The sequence below is a fragment of the Thermobia domestica genome, chromosome 9 (genome assembly GCF_964235325.1).
Source record: "Thermobia domestica chromosome 9, izTheDome1.hap1.1, whole genome shotgun sequence".
NCBI classification, from domain to species: Eukaryota; Metazoa; Arthropoda; class Insecta; order Zygentoma; family Lepismatidae; genus Thermobia; species Thermobia domestica.
Window position 1 is genome coordinate 109468306 of NC_137462.1, and position 20819 is coordinate 109489124.

General features: G+C 34.7%; 1 protein-coding gene across 3 annotated transcripts in view; it reads left to right on the top strand.

The window, feature by feature from the left end:
* LOC145694924 (uncharacterized) overlaps nt 1-18683 on the top strand; it is a 47565-nt gene extending 28882 nt beyond the window's left edge. Inside the window, exons 4-5 of one of the 3 annotated variants that reach the window (XM_081771694.1) lie at nt 8369-8933; nt 14662-17769. In XM_081771694.1, the coding sequence (XP_081627820.1) occupies nt 8369-8933; nt 14662-14702 (606 nt within the window). In that variant the 3' untranslated portion in view covers nt 14703-17769. Of the gene's footprint in view, nt 1-8368; nt 8934-14661; nt 17770-18144 lie in introns of those variants that run through there. The other 2 variants (XM_081771695.1, XM_081771696.1) reach the window with 2 other exon arrangements.
* Nucleotides 18684-20819: the final 2136 nt, after the last annotated feature.

Sequence of the window (20819 nt, forward strand, 5' to 3'; positions counted from 1 at the left end):
TTATTATTAATTATAGTATTGTAATATGGCATGTCTTTCCATTAGCTTCTTTCAAGAGTGGGAGCGTTAGTGATATAAAATCTTGCCATACTCCTTTACGACACAACATAAATAAAATTAAAGTTGGACAAAAAGCAGTTCGTTCGAACTCCCAAAGACAGTAACTAATAGCTTAAACATTTTATAGTAGATGATAAGCATTTTAATGTGTATGATAATTATATATGTAGCAATTTAGCTCTGAACATAATCTCGCACCGAACCTGCCCACCTGAGCCTCCTAGATTTGATGCCGCTAACAATGTTTGATAAATGGTATAAATCCTCGTTATGAAGTTTCCGCCATTCCTCATTCCTGTTCCTCTTGGGTCCGAATATTCGTCCCAGGATTTTATTTTCAAATACTTTCAGTTTGCGTTCTTCCCTCAGAGTAAGCTACCATGTTTCGTAACCATACAACACAACAGGCTTTATTATCGTTTTATATATTTTAAGGTTCAAATTTCTCGACAGAATTCGACGGCAAATAATTTTAAACTGAATAATAACACGCTGGGCTCATAGCGAGTCACTTTTATAACTAAAAGTTAGTTTTTTTTTTTTTCTCAAGTTGGTCACTAAAAGTTACTTTTTTGGGAGGTAAAGTATTTTTTTTCGTGTGATTTATGTTTTGCATTGGCAGTTTTCTAATATATATATATATATATATATATATATATATATATATATATATATAAATGGAAAAAGGCAGAAACTCATTGCTCTTCTGAAAGCTTCAGTACTTGCTGCCACATGTGAAACAGCTTTTCACTTCAGCTTTTATTTTTTCTAAAGCACAGTGGATGGTTGGTGGATGCTTAAGCTCTCAAGGTGGGGTTGAGAATCCTTCTGTGTCTATTCTTTCTTCTACCATAATAATCTTTTAGTTTACTCTTGTAATAGTTAACGCTTCTCTCAACGTTGTGTGTGTTTGTATGGTTCATCATGTTTGTCTTCTGTTATACTTCTTGTATGTTCTTCTTAGGAGTAGGTAATGAATTTGAATATTTCACGGCTTTGGGAACTCTCAATGCTAAGTTAAATATAATGTCTGGAATAAAGAAATTCGGAAATAGGCCAGAACTGGATCCACTTACTCAGAAGCTTCTTACATCTGCTAAGTCTGCTTACCGTAACTACAAAGCATACTTAGAAAACCTAAGAAAGGAGGGAGCTCAAAAAGAAATAAAGAAGAAAAGATTAAACAAAACAACAAACAAAGAGAGAGGTGATGGAGAAATTGGCAAAGGAAAAAAGGGGCATTATGAAATTTTGGTCAATTTTTTGAGAGGAGACTATTTACAAGAGACCAGACCACTATGAGCCCTGAACACGAATTTCGAGAGTTCATTTGGATATTTAATTTCTTCGTGGAATGGTTTTGGCCTGTTAATATTGATCCTAGTTATTTGAAAATATCTGCTTCGTTGAAAGTATTATTCGATATTTTGACACGCGAATTTCCATGTATGTAGTTTACTTTTCTCTATATATACTTCTAAACCCGTGTCCTGCAAGCATCTCTGCATTTCTTTCTATTCTTCTGTCATTACTTATCAGATTTACATCATCAGCATACGCCATAATCTGGTGAATACCGTTCAGCTCTAGACCCTGGTTGCTATCTTTGGTTTTCCGTATAGTGTACTCCAGAACAAAGTTGAATAATAATGGTATCTCCTTGTTTCAGGTTATTATCGACGTGAAAGCTCGTGGACAAGTGTTTTCCTATTCGGACTTTACTTTGGGATTCATTTAACCACATCTTAATTAATCTAACTAGCTTCTTCTGTATTTCAAATTCTGTAAGAATATTGTACATTGTTTCCCTCTTAACCGAGTCATAGCTTTTTAAAATTAATGAATGATTGATGTACCGGGTTGTTATAGTCCCATTTATTTTCGAGTATTTGTCGAATGGTAAATATCCGGAGCAGGAAGTTTGAGCGCAAAGCAATGCACAATGAGCTGCTTCGGCGTGGTTGTTCGTTCTTGACTGGTCATTGAGAACTCTGTCATACTGTCATACAGATTCCATATCCTTATTGGAAATAATGCTGTTCTTCTTATACCGCCCAATCGTATCGTTCCTTTATGTTAAATATATTATAAAGGACAAAAATTTGTTTTGAGGTGTCACAGGCTGCCTACAGTAAATTTTATTTAGTCTATTCTTCCTATTTCAATGTATAGTTAGTGCCTATAAGTGCCTACTTTTATGAAATCTGAAATAAGTTTCTATTAATACAATAGAATTTTGACTATCCGGCCTAATGGATAGATCGAATAACAAAAAAACATTCAATAAATACATACTTCCTGAACCACTCAGAGCATTAACCCCTTCAGTGCGTAATTTTCAGATTCAAACCGCTGTAAAAAGTGTAGTTTTTTTGAGAACTTTGGATGTTGATTCTAAATCTGTTTCAAAATCACTTACATCAAAATCACTAATTGATAACTCTTCCTCGATGTCAGCATCGTTGAAATATCGTTTTGAAGCCATTACTGTACTGTCTGCTCTCAAACAAAACAAAGAATGAAAACTATATTTGACGAAGCCCAAACTCTATTTAATTTCTTTCTTTTTCCTCTTCTTCTTTTAATTAAGCAACAATTGAAACCAGCTGAGCGCAAACTCGCTAAATATTGTTGGGATAACATTACTCATACTATGGGCAAGTATATTCGCCATACGCAATACAAAATAGCCAAAGCAAAATGAAAGCGTATATATACGCCATCCGCACAGCAGGTGCGTTTTGAAGACACGAGTTAACGCGCCACCCACACTGAAGGAGTTAAAGACACCATTCTTATTCCAAAACCAGCTCTTATTCATTTTCTTCTGACCTCTTGGTACAGACTTGTACTTAATAAACATTTCTTGTGTTTTGTACCATGTGTTTTAATAATTTATTATAGAAAATGAAAATATGTATAGTATTGTACACATTTTAAGATAAATTTAATAATGTCTAACTCAAAAAATCAAGTACACAGTACAGTATGAATATACAGTGACATCTTTAAAATAACTAAACATTAACGAAAAACGTACGTCTTTTTACACAAATTACATGTTTTTATTACATATTGTGGCAGAGCCCGTATTTTATTTATCAGAATTCTTAATTTAACGATTAACTTTATTTAATTTTTGAGGATATTGGCTTTTTGTAAAATATTAAAATTGTTTGGTGAAGGAAAACAACTGTCACAATTGAGGTTATTGCAAGTTTGTAAAATTGTATTATTTTTGCCGTCAGCAGATAAAAATAAACAAAACACATAATTGGTAGTCTGCGAATGCAGGAAAGAAATTCATGAAATGCGTTGGCTATAACATTCTGTAAAAATTACGAGTTGCAGTTGTAACATGTTTGTGAACATCAGACACATTCACGGATATGTGGAAATTGCCTAGAATCGGGAAATCAGAGCATGCCGAGTGTTGCAGTTTTTGTTCTCGAAACAAGGAAAGAATTTGTTTTTCCGAAAGAAAGGAGGACACACGCGCCTGACAGCAGACGACGCCACCGAATTCCGGGAGTCGAGATTGAAACAAAACCAGGGGACAGGAGGTCTTTAGAGAGAGAAGTTCCACGTCGTTTGATGGAGAAGTTCTACGTCTTTTGAGAGAGAAGTTCCATGTCTTTTAAGATAGAAGAACGGAGCCTTTCGTCGAAGTAGTTTTGAGTTCATCGCTGTTAAGTTTCTGATATGATTTGAAGTACGAAGTCAATCACAACATCGGTAATCCGATCTTCAAACAACTAACAGTTAACGTTAGTTAATCCGGAGCATTGGTTCGAGACGCCATATCCAATGCGGACCATCTATTGACCAGAGACACCTGTCTGTTTCGATATCAACCTGGCGATATCGATATCTACGGAGCAACCCCGGAGATCATCAACAGAGAACGTCAACTGAAGACAACAGTAAAAGGTATGTGTGACTTCAGATTCAGAGTACAAATGCTCAATGCTCGATATGCACTGCTCGTCTGGTAAAGATTCTAAATATCCGTTATAATCCACGACATTTTACACTAGCAACACACTTTCTAATAAGAAATATAATTGTTGTTTAATAATTGAATTTATGAGTTATCATTACGATTTAATCCCCAATAGAAATGTGCTTTATTCAAAACCTCTCGCTTATAAAACAGATACTTGCCCACTCATTCTAGATGGTGAGTGGAAGGTGATCTGCTCAATTCAACGTTTGCATCCCCAATTTCAGGCACGATTTGAGCGGGTTGTCAATATGTCTTATTTTATTAAAAGGAAATATCCTTTTAAAACTAAACCACATAGTACAGAGACCGAATAGTCAATAGTTTGCTACGGTTTCTTCCCATTTCTTTTCGGCTGGTAGAGACAAGTTGTGCATGATATGCAGAAAGTTCACTGTGTTCAACATGTTATTTTTAGTTTTCGCAAAATTATTTGTGGAAGTTTTTCAAAATTTCCTTCGCCTATTTTCATATTTTAGAGCCTAAACATCCGGGCTCTAGTTATGAAATACATTATAACATATGTAGGTAGGTAAACGTATTTTGATAAAAGGTTTTGCGCCCAAACGGCCGCGCCCAATTGTCATAGACCCTAAATATCTAGTCAGTAGTTGATCAATTTCACCCAAAATCCGCATTAATACTCGCCAATAATTTCATCTGCGAGTTTTGCTAATAGAATATTTGAGAGAATTTTATAGGATGTTGGTAGAAAAGAGATGCCTTGAAAATTATTACAGTCAGTTTTGTCATGTTTCTTATGAATTGGAACAATGATTCATTCTTTCCACTCTTGTGGCAAGACCTCCTTGTTCGAGATAAAGAGAATGATTTTGTGTATCTTCTTCCACATTTTTTCCCCTCCAAGTAAAATTAACTCAGCTGGAATTTCGTCTGCACCCGGAGATTTGTGTTTCTTAATTTCTTTAGAGCAATTTCTATTTCTGTCCGATTAGACCCTGGAATAAATGGTTCTGCTATGTGCATTTCCCTTTCTCTACAAACATTAGTTTTTGTCAGGATGTTAAATAAATTGTCAGAGAAATCTTTCTATTTATTCATGATACTATCTTTGTCAGTGAGAATTATTCTGTCGGTTTTCTTTAGTATATAAGCGCGAGGTTGATAGTCTTTCTTAAATTTGTTGATGCCCTTATGCATGTCCCAAATATGTTTGTTTTTACTATTCTCTTCAAGTTAATTAATTTTAGCTTTCAAAAAATTTATTTGTTCTAAAAGTTTTGGAAGTTTCCCGCCTGATGTTAACGAAATTTTGTATAGTTATATCATTCGAATTTTGTAGCCATCGCAGGTTTGCCTGTTTACTCTTTTCTAGTTTAGTGCATTCCTGCTCGAACCATTGTTTGTTCCTATGTATTTTCGCATGCACCAATTTTTCTTTTGCTGAAATTTTAATGCTATCTCTAATTCCAATCCAGGTATCCTAAACGCTATTGCATTCCGAACCTTCTAAAACCGAGAACCTATTCGACAATTCAATCTATTCGGCTTTCCTCTAACTTCTTTTAATTAAACCTCTCCGTTTTCAGACATTGAATTTCCATTATTCAACGATAATGTCTCTCTTACCATCGTTGCTTCCAGGTAGTGATCAGAGTCACAACTTCTCTGAACGACTGAACATCAGTTAGCTAGACTGTTTTCTTCTGTCTACTAAAACGTGATTAACTTGGATTATGTGTTTTGCCATCTGATGAGGTCCAAGTATATGAACGTCGCTATGTGGAAATTTTGTACTCTTCATGATAATATCTTTGGCAGTTGCAAAGTTCACGAATCTAACAGCATTGTCATTACTTTCTTTATGCAGACTTTCATTCCGGATAATCAGTGTAATCGGTGTAATCCTCTGGTCCTTCCTTCGCATTGAAATCCCCTATTAGAATTTTCATACGGTATCGCGGGAGTTAGTTATTACGAAGAAGTAGAACGAGTATTTGACTGTCTTTTATATTGTCATCCTTATCTTTTGTTGGGGCATACACATTTAAAACAATAATATCACACCACTAATCCTTAAGAGTAACAAAAGAACAGTATCAGTATCAAATTCTGTCTATCAGTAACAAATTCAACCCGTTTAATTGTTGATTCCTTTGTAAACGAAAAGCTCTGTTCTTAGTTTGTGATTTTTATTTCTTTTTCCGTAAAAAAATGTTAAATTTCCGGACTCCACTGCTGCCTTTCCTTCCCATCTAACTTCCTGAACTACTAGGTCCATTCTATATTTATTTAACTCACTCGTTACGAATTTTAACGCGCCTGCCCTAAAGACTTCTTTAATTCCATGTTCCAAATCTCATGTCCATTTTACTTTGCTGAGCTTGTCCCTGGTGGATCGTAGCTCGTGCAATATATACTTTATGTGGCACGATCCCTTGTGAGTGGGTTTTCTCGCAGTTTCCCCGTTTCCTCGCACTTTCTTCGTTTCATCAGATCATTCATTATTATCATTACCGTCTCTCTTAGCCTCGGTGCATAATCGTGGGACGTTAAACTAAAAATTTCAATTCATAAAAACGTTTAGCTTGAATCTACAGAAGTCTTCTGACATCGTAGCTGAAAATAAGCATGGTTTATATGATACTAAGGATTCTGTCCATGACATTCCATAACGAGGCGAACATATTACAGTGAATCCTGTCATGAAGAGTGATAATGGTATTACATTTAAATTTCGTTGTACAGAGGCTGAATGATTTATACTGAGCCGAATTTAAATGTGTTACTTACTTAGGAAATGCCGTGTTTCAACCACCGGTTATGTTTGATCTGCAGACCACCTCTACTGACTGCTGCCCAGCTTCAGAGTTTTCATTGCAGGAAGTTGCGTTGCAAGTGAACCATGGATATTGCATCCTACTCTTTACAAGTTTTCCACAGGCCGGAGATGAAGCGGATTCGACGATGGAACAGACGCCAGTTGAAGAGTCCGAAAGCAAAAGAGTCCACTGGGCTGGCATCTGGACTCCTAATAGGGATCTCCGAGAAGGGAATTACCGAGATTCCAGTTTTCTGTTCCAGCGGCGATAGAATTCCAGCTATGTTTCCGCCATGTAGCTGGATGCCTTGTCTTGGTGCAGTTCAACCTGGTTCACGTTTTGTCTGTACAATGCTGGGGTTTCGGAGACACAGTTCGCCCCGGCCGCAATCAAGAAGACTTTTGGAAACTCTCTGCGCACTGGCGGGAAAACGTGCTTCGGCCCTTGGCGTCAACAGGTCTTAGTAATGGTACCAAATTTACCACAGTCTGTAAGATAAATCCACGTCTCATCAAGGGTTACAGCAAACTTCCACCGATCACCCACGAGATGACGTTCATACAGCCTCCTGTAGTTCCTTTTTTTCGTTCAGTCACATGACACGGTTTCAGGGCGTGAATACTGCTCTTAAGAACGGCCGTGAGGTTTAAATCTCTGTGGATGGCTTGGTTGATTGACGCCTGTGATGAGCAGCAGCAGTTAGCTATCACACGCTGTGTAGAGGAATTTTCGAAGGTCGTCATACGTCGAACCACGCAATAGCAATAGGGTCCTCTTTACGGGAGGCTGGATTCTAGCTGCTCGGTGTAGTGGCTCAGGACTCTTTGCTTCATATTTCTTTATAATACGATTCACAGTGGCACGACATACGCGAAAATTACGCACTTCACACATTTCTACGATACGCAACACCACGAAGTTAGCGTCGGAAAGGGCCACAATAAACCCCTGCCAGAATCGCTTCAGTTTTGGCGGCATCAGACTATACTCGACTACACTGCTCTACTGTGTGACTAGCGAAGTGCTATTGCCTGTCTTGTGACAGTCTCACAGCGGCAATATAGTTGCACATTGACTTTGACTCAATATAAATGAATCAATCTCCATAACCATAAATTGTACTTCAAAAATTTATGAATCTGTAAAGAGTCTATATATTAAAAGCAGGTTTCCACGGGATGCAGGTTGCATGCATTCTATCCTCTTTCGCTTGCTTGGCCTCGAGCTTGATTTTCGATAAGGGCCTTTTGAACTTACGAGATAAGTAAGGTAGAATGGAGAACTACCATTATTAAGAATCAGCAATTGTAACCAGAGACATCATTAATAAGATATCATTCCAGTTAAGGAAGTAAGTGTTAAAGCTACACACATAAGTGGTTTAAGCTTTTGTTTATGTTACGTATGTAGTTATGAAGTGTGGGTAAATAACATACATTCTACCGACCATTTTTGATTGAACTTTATTTACATCCTCATGTTATATTGGTGCTTGAACTTCTTGTTTTACTGTGTTTTTTAGTATCAAGACAACCTACACGAAAGTTTATGTAGACTCAGTGAGCAGCTTGCCAGACTGGAAGACAGATTTGGTTTCGTGCCATACAAGGAAACAGCAAGACGAACAAGCACGGGTGCAAGGCCTACGAATTTACCAGTGAATAGTGCAAGGCAAGAAAGATCAAGTGTTGAAAATAATTCAGTTCGAAGTAGAACTTCCAGTTCTGTTGAAAAGTCAAAACACTCCGAGAAGCCTGCTGAGGGTGCTGTTGGCTACAACCCACGTGTATACGAAGCACATTCTGATGGTGATGATGATGCTGAGGACGAAGAAGAGAGTTCCAATACGACTAGCGATCTTCCAAGAAACTCAGGCAGTCAGAGTGAGAAGTCAGACAGATCAGAAATTCTGAAACGCTTGGAAGACGAATTGAAGAAATGGAAAGAAGAGGATTTTGTTCAGAAAGATCCAAAGAAGCCTTCGAGAGACCGCAAAAAAAGGTCTCCAAAAAAAGGGACTGACAAATGTTCTTACAGCGACGAAAATAGTGATGACTGTTATCAGCCAAGGAAGCCTTCGGAGAGAGGTGAGTAAGAATGCGGGTAGCTTTCTTTCTATGTTCAATCTGTAATAGTAAATATATTAGTATTTGAGCAAGTACTATATATGTAATATCATGGCATTGGAACAGATATATTCTTTTAGACGACTTTAAAATTCATTATTTGCTATATGGAAATAAACTATATCGTAAATGCTGAAATGGTAATTTGATGTTGGTCATATGCCACAACCTTTGGTGTACTGTGAAACAGTCTAGTTCATCCAGGTTCTAAACGGAAATTAGTTATTAAAACATCGGTGAGAAAATGGGGTTAAGTTTTGTGGATTTTCTTTAATCCTGTCCCTACGACGACTGTATGCCTGAGAAATTTTATTTTGTTCGTTCTCACAGTCTTACGTTATGGATGAAGGTCTGCGTGAATATAAAAAAAATCGTATCCTTAATATTTCTATCCGTATCTGCAAGAATTTGAGACGATTAGAAATTTTCAGAAAAAAGTAGACCGTATTCGAAAACTTGTATTTTGCGAAAGGTATAGCATTTTTATGTAAAACTTCGGGGCAGGGGAAGATTAAGTGAGTTCTGTTTGATTGACTTCAACTGCAAGAGTAAAAATTACGTGAAAACCTTAATAAGCACATATATTGTATCATGTTAAAATCGAATATTACAAAAGTTATCATAGAACGTATTTTTTAAACTGGGAGGAGAGGGGGAAGTTTCACAATCTTGTTCTCAGTTGACTTTAAATCAAATAGTGGAAATGATTCTAAATCGTCAGAAAATATATGCCATACTCCATGAAAATCTAATATTTTTACGAAAGATATCTTGGGTCATATTTTTAAATATAAGGTTAACTGATTTTAAACCTAAGCACAGGGGATTACAGAAAAAAAATCAAAAATATACATAATATTGTATCAAAACCAAATAAGTTCTATATAAGTTATGGTGAAACAAAAAAAAAAAAAAAAAAATCAGAAATGGGGTGGGAGTAGTATCACTACTTTACTTTTTACTAATTTGAGCTCGATGCAGTGTGAATGATTATAAAGTTTTAAAGAAAATGTACGATGTATTATACCAAAATCAAACAGTTGTAACGAAAATTATCTTGGAAAGTCCTTTTTAAATTAAGAAGAGTGGGTAGTTCATCCCACATGAGAGAACTGAATGCACCGCTTATTCTTGATTGATTTTCACCCCAAGCACTTGGGATTACGGAAAAATTCAAAGAAAATGTACCTTATATTGTATCAAACTCGAATGAATTTTAGAAAATTTAAATTTATCGTGAAATTCTAAAAAGAAATCGAAAGATTCCCTCCCCCCCCCCCCCGCTTATCGATAAAGTACCTCCTTTAAGCGTTTCAAGTGATAGAAGAGCTGTCTTAAATTTTGCACAGTATTAAATATCTTTAGAAGTTTTATACTTCTAATGACGAGGTTTATTGTAAATACTTATTTCTAATCATTACATTTGCATATTCCTGGAATAAAAATGAAAAAAAGTTGATACTGAGATTTAATAATAGAACCAACATGCAACAAATTCTACACTTTGTTCTCGAAGTCCGTGAAACATTACAAATGGCTGAGAGATGTAGACATGATCATCAAATAAAATAAGCACCCACGACTCCTTTTTCTTAATGTTGGTCACACTGCCTTTATCTATCTTATAATCCACTTTGATCCAATTCCGACTTAGGAAATCACGAGTGACTATAGAAATGTCAGCTGTGTGGTGGTGTCTCAAATCCTGGACGTAAACTTTGTTCTTCAGGCCGTCACATGGGGTCAAGTCCTGTAACGTTAGTGGACAGTATGTGAATTATATGTCAATACATGCACAACCGAGCGACTTGGTATTTTTTTGTTTAGTATGCAACAATGTAAATGTAGAAATGTGACAGTGGGAGGATGGGAGCTTCTAACTGTAGCATGAAGTCACTGTTGTTTGTCACCAGTTGTGTTATGAGGCTCCCAAGTGACATTCCACCAATCGTTCAAAAGTGACGTTCCACCAATCGTTTCAAGGTGCCATACACGTTTTTGTTGAACATAGTAGGCAAAACATGTTGATTTTTGCCTACTTCCTCCGAATATCCTCGGCTGTAGCAGGAGAGTTTCAACTTCCTATATGTATCGCAAGTTACGGCAGTTTACGTGTCCCGGCAGTTGCTTCGCCGCTGATTAACTTGCTACTGAAATTCTCTTTACCATGTTCTTTATTTTAATTCAGTCCAACAACGCAAATCTTTATCTTTAGAGGTTTGCAGGAATTGCAATTTACGAACATTTACGTAAGATTTTGCAAACCATTTTCTGTAGAATGTGTTGTTTGTGGGACTAAGCTGGAGAGCCTCCCTTTTCTTTCATTTTTCCTTATGATACATTAAGAGCTTCGAACGCGTAGCATCACGCACAAACTCTACTCTTCAAATTTCTTCCTTTATGCTTTTGTAGATGGGTGGATACTATCTGTACTTAGATCACAAAACAGCTTTTGTATACTCACAACGGGATTATAACGAGCAAATTAAAGCCGCAGATTGCTTTCTCCGGCTGTACTAACGGCAATTTCTTTATTTGTAAACGTGATGCAGCCGGTGGCTGCCAGCAGAACTATAACGACAGGTAGTTGATCCCTGGTTCAATTCCCGGTGAAGGTGCTTGCCTCGGATATAAACTCAAGTAGTCATTCGAATCTCACTTTAAACATTAGGTTTTGTTTCATATATTCTTGGTGCTTAAAAGGGATGTTAATCAATCAATCAAATAGCGTTAAAATTCATAATTGGCTAAATTTATCTGTAATTTGTAATCATTCAGGAACAATCTGTGATTTTGTAAAACGTACAGCCGTTTGCATTGTTTCATAAGCTTCGAGTAGTTTGTTCCAATGTGACTATTTACATAAATGTATTATTATTTCTGGAAATGTTAATAAAGGTAATCATTTTTAAAAAAATCTAATGCAGTGAAATATATTTATACAAATTTCTCATTCGTATAAAAATAATTAACGTAACTGATTATTATTATTTTTTTATATGACTTTGTATAATTGTTCTTCGTTCAAAGTTTATAGAAAAATTTCATTCCTATAATAGTTTTATATATATTTCTGAATTTCATGGATGAATGTCAGAACATTCCTCAATAAATGGTTTACCAATGAAGTATGTGTAAGACAGAAATCCTAGGATTGTGTGTTCAATTATTGAAAATCCTTGTGACTTCCTTTTAAATGTGGTTAACTAATATCTCTACTGCAGTGTCTGGAAGGATACTGCATATGTTCTTCTTGTCAGACCTAATGGCAAGGATGTGTTATTATTATTACTAACTTGTACTTATTGTTGGGTGGGAAAGAATTAGAAATAGCTTAATGTCATTAGATAAACGTTTTTCTAGGTAGTTGTAGAAATCCCACAAAATCACGTGGCTGTCTGTATTTCGTGTATTTTATACATATATACATTATAATATAATCAAAATGAAGATCGGTTTGAGCATGTTGGTATTTTTCTTTGATGTGAAAGTTTGGATATTTAGTAATTATAGAACAAAATTTGATTATTTGTACTGCATAGAGAAGTTCTGTTTTTTTTTGTACTTAGATAGAATTCCATTAATTTTATTTTATTTAATCAAAGTTTGGATTTCTGGAATCTTAACTTACATATATTAGCCGTGTGATATTTTATATATCCATCACATTGTGAAATACTTCTTTCAGCACCAATGAGATGCAGTAACGCGCTGAAGCCACAGTTTAAGTGCTTTTTTTTTTTTTTAAGAAATGTAAACAGTCAGTGTTTGATATTGATTTACTTCTTTGCTAGTTGTGTTTTGTAAATTCGTACAATCTTAGACACATCTCATATTTTTGTTCCAATGCCTCGATATTTTACATTATTATATTAATATAATTGTAGCTGATTTTTTGGAACGATGTGGTAGATCAGTTTGTAAAAATCACGAAGTATAGTTGCTTTATAGCAATCATATGAATTAAAAAAATATTAAGAAATAAATTTATAAATTAATATGTTAGGCTGATTTAGATTGTTACAGAGTTTATTGTTTACAGTGCAATAATATTTAAATATGTTAATAAATTTTATTATAAATAATAATAATTATTATTATACAGTTGAAAATATTTTCCTCCAGGTATAATATTCATGTTGTCAAAATATCAGTAAAAATTCTAAATTTTGCTCGCGTATAGAGCGTTAATATAAATAAGAGCTTAAATGTGGCATAGTGGTATTATGCATAATTGAGATTTTGACACATCGATGATACTAATATGCAGAAAATATGTTAGTGTGTCATATATAGTAATTAGATATAGAGATAACTTGTAACTATGCATTCTTCTGGGCAACTAGTAGTTTTTCTATGGATATATATATATATATATATATATATATATATAATAGATTATCTTAGTTAAATATAGAGTTGCTCAAAGAGTGGATTTATGTAGATAATAGATAAGAGACTATGTAAAGACAGGTTAAACGATTTTTACACGAAGCAATGAGTAGAAGAAAGCAAGGATGCACTCATGAAGATTATTCTGCAAGTTAAGATGCTTTTCTTTCCCAGTCTTACACCAAAATATGACGAAAGAATTGTAATATAATGCAATTTAGTGCAATATATTTTAAAATCACGTGATATGTGCGTATATATTAAAAAAATCATTCTCTCGATCTACTAATACGAGTATAGTGATTATTTTTAAGAATTCAAGAAACGACCACCTTCCGTTAGTCTCTCCGACTTCGGGATCATGCCTAAGGGGACGTAAGTGTTGCTGCCATCCCCTTAGAACTGAGGTGAATAACACATTAAATAATACTTTGAAATTCAGCAATACTGTTACTATTGACGACTGACATGCACCTCGCATATGAGGTGGCCAAAGTAGAAATGCGGTTGATTAGGAAACTACTGTATTCCTGAATAGAAATAAATAGAATATTATTATGATTACTATGTTATTTTCTTGTGAAACGGCAATTCTAATTACAATACTATAACACTGCGGAAATCTCGTAATTTTCACAGTATGCTATTTGTTTTGTTTGAGCAAATGGCAGATGTGCAGTGATTTCTCTAAAGGGGGGGATGATGCTTTCAGTGGGTTTACTATCTCAAGAATATATGAAGGGGGAGATGTTTTAAAATAATGCCCTAGCTGTTTTGTTATAGTCTCAATTTAAACTCAGATTCCTGAAAATTTCTTGCGCTCACAATCTTTCGGCTCTCTCTGGACCCTTGTTCATAGAGGATAAGAAGAAGTAAATAAATAAAAACCATCAAATATAAAGGAATATAAATAAATAAAATATATTTCTTTATATTTTCTTGATGTATTTATTTTACTCCTATACCCTCCTTGAATAAGAATCGAGGGGAGAGCCGAAAGCTTGGAAGTACAAGGAAATTTCAGGAATCAGAATTTAAAGTAAATGTAAAATTTCTGAGCGTGTTATAAAATTGTTTAGTAATAGTTTTTCACTAATTTAAATCTTGCATGGATCGTCGTGTTTTTACCTATATTGCTATAATTGGATGGCAATGCTTTAAAATAAAATTAAGATTTTTGAATTACGTAAGTTTGTTGAACAGGTTATGTAAATGAGTGTTCATGTAGGTTCAGCAATATGTTGGTTGCTTCATCAAGCGCACTGTGATGCTTAGACTTGATCCGTTTTTATTATAGATTTTTCTGCGTCGAAGCAACAACCGGAGTCCATTTATTGAAAGAAAAATTAGATTTGAAAGAGTTGAAACTTTCAAAGATTTGTCAGTTGTAAATATAGGAAATTTGTGTGTATGGACTGAAAAACCGAAAAAGAAATATTGCATGCAGGAAATGAAAACAGATTTCATATTAAAATAAGCAGTGAGCTGGTTCAGCTCAAAGAAAACTGGAGAGGATTCGGGATGATAGATGAAACAAAGGCCTAATTGTTTGGATCATAATCTGAATTCCACGATGTAAATACCACAAGAATTTCTAATATTAATTTAACTGAATTCTGCTGTAAGTGTGGTTGATTAAATAATATAGTATACATATCCCGTTGGTGAGAAATAGTTATATTCGTGTTTGAGATTATCATTCATAAGTAGAGAATGAAAGGGGAGGAGAGAGAAATTCTACCCGTACCCCTTCAAATTGAACCTTGGTATGATATTTAAGATATTGTCATAAACCCTTCTATAAGGTAAAGCATCTGCTGCAGCCGCTGTCAGTCTCACAGAATAGACAGGCATAATTAGGCATACCATTTACACGCAGTGAACACAAAGAAAGTATCGAATTTAAATTCTGCAAAATGCCATAATTATTTACAAAAACACGACAGACTAAAGATTTTTTTTTTTTTTGTTAACTATGTGAAACTTCTCTAAATATGAGTGGGCGCTGAAAATTAAAAAAGTATGCTATGTATCATAAGGAGGAAATGTGAAAATAACATATATCCAAAATATATTAATGTCTTGTTGTGGCCAAATGGATTCCAGAATAAACAGTAGGACCCAATGTCACATATCCTTCGTTCTGAAAAGGAATAATGTTTTGAAACTGACACCTAACTAGGATCTTCATAATCTTCTAGGAGTATTGTAATAATCTTAAATGGAAAAACTATACATATACTATGAAAAGACCGATCAGTATTTCCCTAACCAGATTTTTGTGTATATTCCTGATAAAAACATGGGAAGCATAGGACTAGCTAGAGCTTCGAATTATTCATTGCTTCGAGTAAAATGTTTGTTTTCTGTCGATATTAAAATATTGTTATTAATAATAGTGGTGCCAGAAATAACAAGAAGCCAAGTTAACTAATTTATTCTAAAAATGTGATTAATAAATATAGATACATCTTTGTACACTTAATGAAGGAACAGAACGATTAAAGATATTAAAATTGAAGTTGAATTTCATTGAAATAACGTAATGTGCGTTGTAGCAAAACTGTTTAAATCATTTAGCAATAGATAACGCACAAGAAGAAATGCGATTTAAAAAAAAATCTGGGAACTAAGACGATTTTTCCGACAAGCAAAAATACCGCAACAATAATAATTACTTTATATTATATTTTCGTAATTCTACAGAAAGCTAGAGAGATTTATAATTTGATGCACTTATTAATTTAAAAGCAGTGTACTATGTTAACACAGTAAAATTTAGAGAGAGAGAGAATTTTATTAAATAGTCTAAAATCACATATATTAACTTTTTTATTTTGGTTCTTTTTTGGTTCATCTTATGATTAGTATACAAACGCATATATAGGGTGGTCCATAAATCAATGTAAAGGTGAAATACATACTAGCATCAACCAACTAGCACTAACAACAAGAGGGATCACATAAATGACTTCACCTCACACGAGAGTCTTATCACTGATAGTGTCAACTGAATTGTGGGAACTACTGCTCTAGTCAAGTAGTTACTATTCAAGTCAAATCAGAGTCTAATAAATATAATATCTACTAATATATGTGCTACGTGGTATATATGAAGCTAGTCAATTGACATTGTATTTGCAATACATTTCACAATCACTATGTTGTATATTATTTTTTCTCTGTGTATTGTTTTCTTCTGGTAAGCTGTATAAGCGTATTGTATTTTAATTTGGATGAGTAAACATATTACGTAAAAGAATATACTTAGCTAACCGGTTTCCTACAATAGTACAAGGAAGTTTTAAGGTTCGATAAGTATGTTATATTTACTGGACAATTTTGCTTGCCGGAGACTTATACTATGCATTGATTTTTTTTTTTACGTCAAAAGATCAAGCAGCGTATGCCTTGCAACTCATAAGATTTTAAGAGAACATTTCCACAGTGACTTACAACTAGCGTAGGTATTTATACGGTTTATAGTATAAAGATTGAAATAAAAGAGTTTTGCAAATAAATTACATATGGTATGCAAAGACTGAGATCTCACGCTTATGTACTTACATGTACTTTACAACAGCAGAAAACAAATATAGTATATTGAGAGGAATAGTGTAATTGTTTGGTGAATATAAATAATACAAGTAACAGTAGTAATAATCATATCAACTTTGTTTAGTGGAGCAGAAGTATGTTGAAATTATAAATTATAGTTTATACTTTTAAATATTGTACTTGAATGCAGGGTGTGAATTATTTCCGGAGAAAGAAACCAAAATTCAATCACTTGATAGGATCACAGTATCTCCTAGAATCCTACATAGATAGTAAAGGCAAGAGAGAGAGAGAGAAAATGTAATCAAACATTTTAGTTTATATTGTATGGCACTAATTTATAATCAGTTATAACTGAGGGAAGCAAGAAATTAGACACTTTTCTTTATTCAGGTGGTGAGACTTCTGTATATTTCCCTTTTGTCAACCAATGTTCCTATCTTAAACATGTTTGTGGCATATTGAAAGTTTTAATTCGCACCCTGCTTTGGTGTAATGTCAACTTGTTCACATTGTATAATTATTGTTAATATTTTAAAGAAAAATTATTGAAGACATTCTTGTCCTTACTTTCTGTGTTTGTTGCATATGTATGATAATAACGTTTCTCAAAAGAACAAAATTAGTACTTGTTTATCCATAAAGTACGTGCTTGCTTTTGTAGGAAAACGTACTTTGCCAAATAAGTGATATGATGATGATCTCAGAAGCTAGTCGTATTTGTTATTGTGTTGCTAGATTAAAATATTTATTCTTTATTTATTAATTTAATATTCCCTTTTTCTTTTCTGTAGTGTATATCTTTCTTAGGAGGAAACAATAAAAATTGTTTTTTTTTTACAACGTATTTTAAAATGGTTATTTACTTTAAAGTTCTTCCATATTGAATATTTCCATGGTCGTTTAATGATCACAGAATATCCAAATATGGTGGTGTACTTTTACAATCCAAACCTGGCTTTTGTTCATTTTTGAGAAATAGAAATACTGTTTATGTAAGTGATCAAATCGAGCGTAAGAATGGCTAGTCCATGATACTTGTATCAATTTCTAATCGATCCTCTTAAAGTTACCATCTACGTTGGTGGTTCAGAAAGTAATCCTCCAAGCCCACTACTTGGCCAATGATACTGCAAATATTCTGAACTGTTTATCATTAATGTGCTAATGTTTAAGCTATAGAATGTAACTTGTTTCACTTTCCTATCTCTTTCCGTTCTAGAGTAGTGGAGCAATTCATGGTATCCAGTGGTGATGTCCGATTGAATTTCTGACTCCGTAAGGTTGTGCGCCCAGGAACATTCATCGCCGGCGACGAGTCATGGATACACCATTACGACCCGGAAACGAAGCGTCAGTCGATAGAGTACCGCCACACGTCCTCTCCTTCGCCAAAAAAAATTCATAGTTGTCCCATCTACTGGCAAAACGTTGTTGACATTCCCTCATCCTGTTTATTGTCCGGATCTTGCGCCCTTCGACTTTTGACTCTTCCCCAAAACTTAAGGATCACCTTAAGGGCCAACACTACAGTTGTGGTGCGGAGGTGGAAGCAACAGTTCGGCAATGGTGTCGCCAGCAGCCACTACAACTGTTTGCCGACGGCATGAAAAACCTTGTTTTGCGTTGGCGCAAGTGTGTTGCCCGTAATGAGGACTATGTTGAAAAATGATGCCATCATTTGTAGCTGACATTGTAAGATTTACACTGATACCTGTATTGGTGCTATCTGTCAAACACAAATAAAGATATCACCTTGGAGGCACTACTTTCTGAATTACCCTCGTATATTACTGAACGATAAGATAGGATGCAGAATAGAGATCATATGTATGAAATGCAAATGTTTCACTGAATTACGGTAATTCCTAATATAAATGTCGCTAGCATCCAGGCATTTGCCGAGTTAAAACTATTGTGACGATTTAATTGCAACTTATAAATTTTATTTTTTCATGTAAATTATTTAACAGGACAAGGGCCGTAACCATATTTAGGTTTGAACATTAATATGTAAGGCACATTGTTTGGTGATCAAGCTTTAAAAAAAAAATGTTTATTATTAATTAAAGCTTGTAATGCACTTTTTAATATTCGCACGTCATCACAAAAGGCTTGAAACCATAATATAGCACATTGATGTGCTACGGTTTTCTATTTTATTCCAGTAGATCTAGATAAAACCAAGAAGTAGCACAAGGTTTTATTAAAGTGTAATGTATAAGTAAAATATGCCTATGCATTAAGCATTCTGCATAAAATAATATGCGCTACATCAAACTGTCTGTGATATATGCATCTTCAATTGATTGAATGATTCTTCAGCTCCGAGGCTGTATGAGACGGAACCATTTACTACAGTGGATCCGACCCACTACTTGGGTTCGTATTGGAAGCAAGCAGTCCATCAGGATCAAAGTCGTAATCAAACACAGTTCCCTCGTGGCTACATGATTAGTATATGGTCTTTAGCGCGGGAAACCCGGGTTCGATTCCACGTTAAGCTGTAGATCCACGTCTCATATAGCCTTACTACTGACACGGACACTAAACGCAAATCCAATCTTAACCAAACGCCTTAGCCACTTGACCTCAAAGTTGGATATATCCAAGGGCCATGTGTGCTTTAATGCATTATTGTATGTTGTCAAATGTTTTCTGTGTATTAATTCTTGATTTTACTAAAATAACCTATCAAAAGTATTTATTGATTGGTTTGATGTCTGTTAACAATAATGATCTCGACATTAATTTCTTTCAAATAAAAATGTAACCTTGGAACGTAATGTACAATTACGAATCACTCATTTATTTCAACTATAACGTGTAAAGAAATAGTCCGAAACAGGACTATTTCAGGGGTGGCCTTGGGAGGAAATTTTTCTCCCTGAGCAAAGAAATTCTCTGGAATATTTTCCAGCTAGGGCTCAATCACCAGTATTTGCGCGCCTTTTTTTTTTTTTTTTTTTTTTTTTTTTTTTTTTTTTTGAGTTCCATCTGGTTGAAACCTGAAATCCCTGATTCTACGTCTAAAGAAAGAAAAGAAAAGAAATATTTCATAATTCTCCTCCGAGAATTTGAACACAAAAACTCAAATAAACATTAGCAATCCCAATTTTGTAAATGATCATCCAATTTATAGTTTCCTGAAAATCATGTATATTCATTTATCAAACCTGTAGTAAAGGACCATTTACGTTTCGTAATTAAGCTTATCATTTATTCCTCCAATCAATCAAACCGGAGAAGTCCTTTCTTCATGAACTCCCGTCCCAACTTTATTTTCTGACGACAGCCTAGATGATAAAATACTGATTTACTTTGGTTAACATACATCAAGGTATTTTTCTCGGTATTCGTAATAATTAAATTACGAGAAAATACATTAAGGTTTTTATGTGTTACCTGCGTTTATTTCAACGACACAAATCATTTTCTTAAATAGAATATGATTGCTATTTAGGAGCGGAGACATTGTTAATTTTCTTGTGAACTAGCTGTCCCGGGTTCGATTCCCGGTGGAGACACTCGGTTGAAAAAGTGTTCAAACACCATGTTTATGATTTTCTCGGGGATCTACCGTTTCCTTCCGCTTTCGTTATGCGACCATTAAGGGAAAATGAAATGAAATCTTTAGTTTTCCATGGTTATGCCGGTTAGGCTAAAGGAGAGTGAAAGGGGAGAGAGGAGATGATGAGAGATGAGTGAAATGGTGAAATGAAGAAAGTGGGAGGAAACGGGAGAACCCCGAGAAAACCCACGAGCACCGTGTTTGTCCACCACAAAGTCCACACGGCGCGAGCTGGGATCGAAACAATTAAGGGAAACCTGCCAAATATAAGATCCTTTTTGTAATCACTGTAGGGAACGTATTAAAAGTGTGAAGAGAAATTTGTA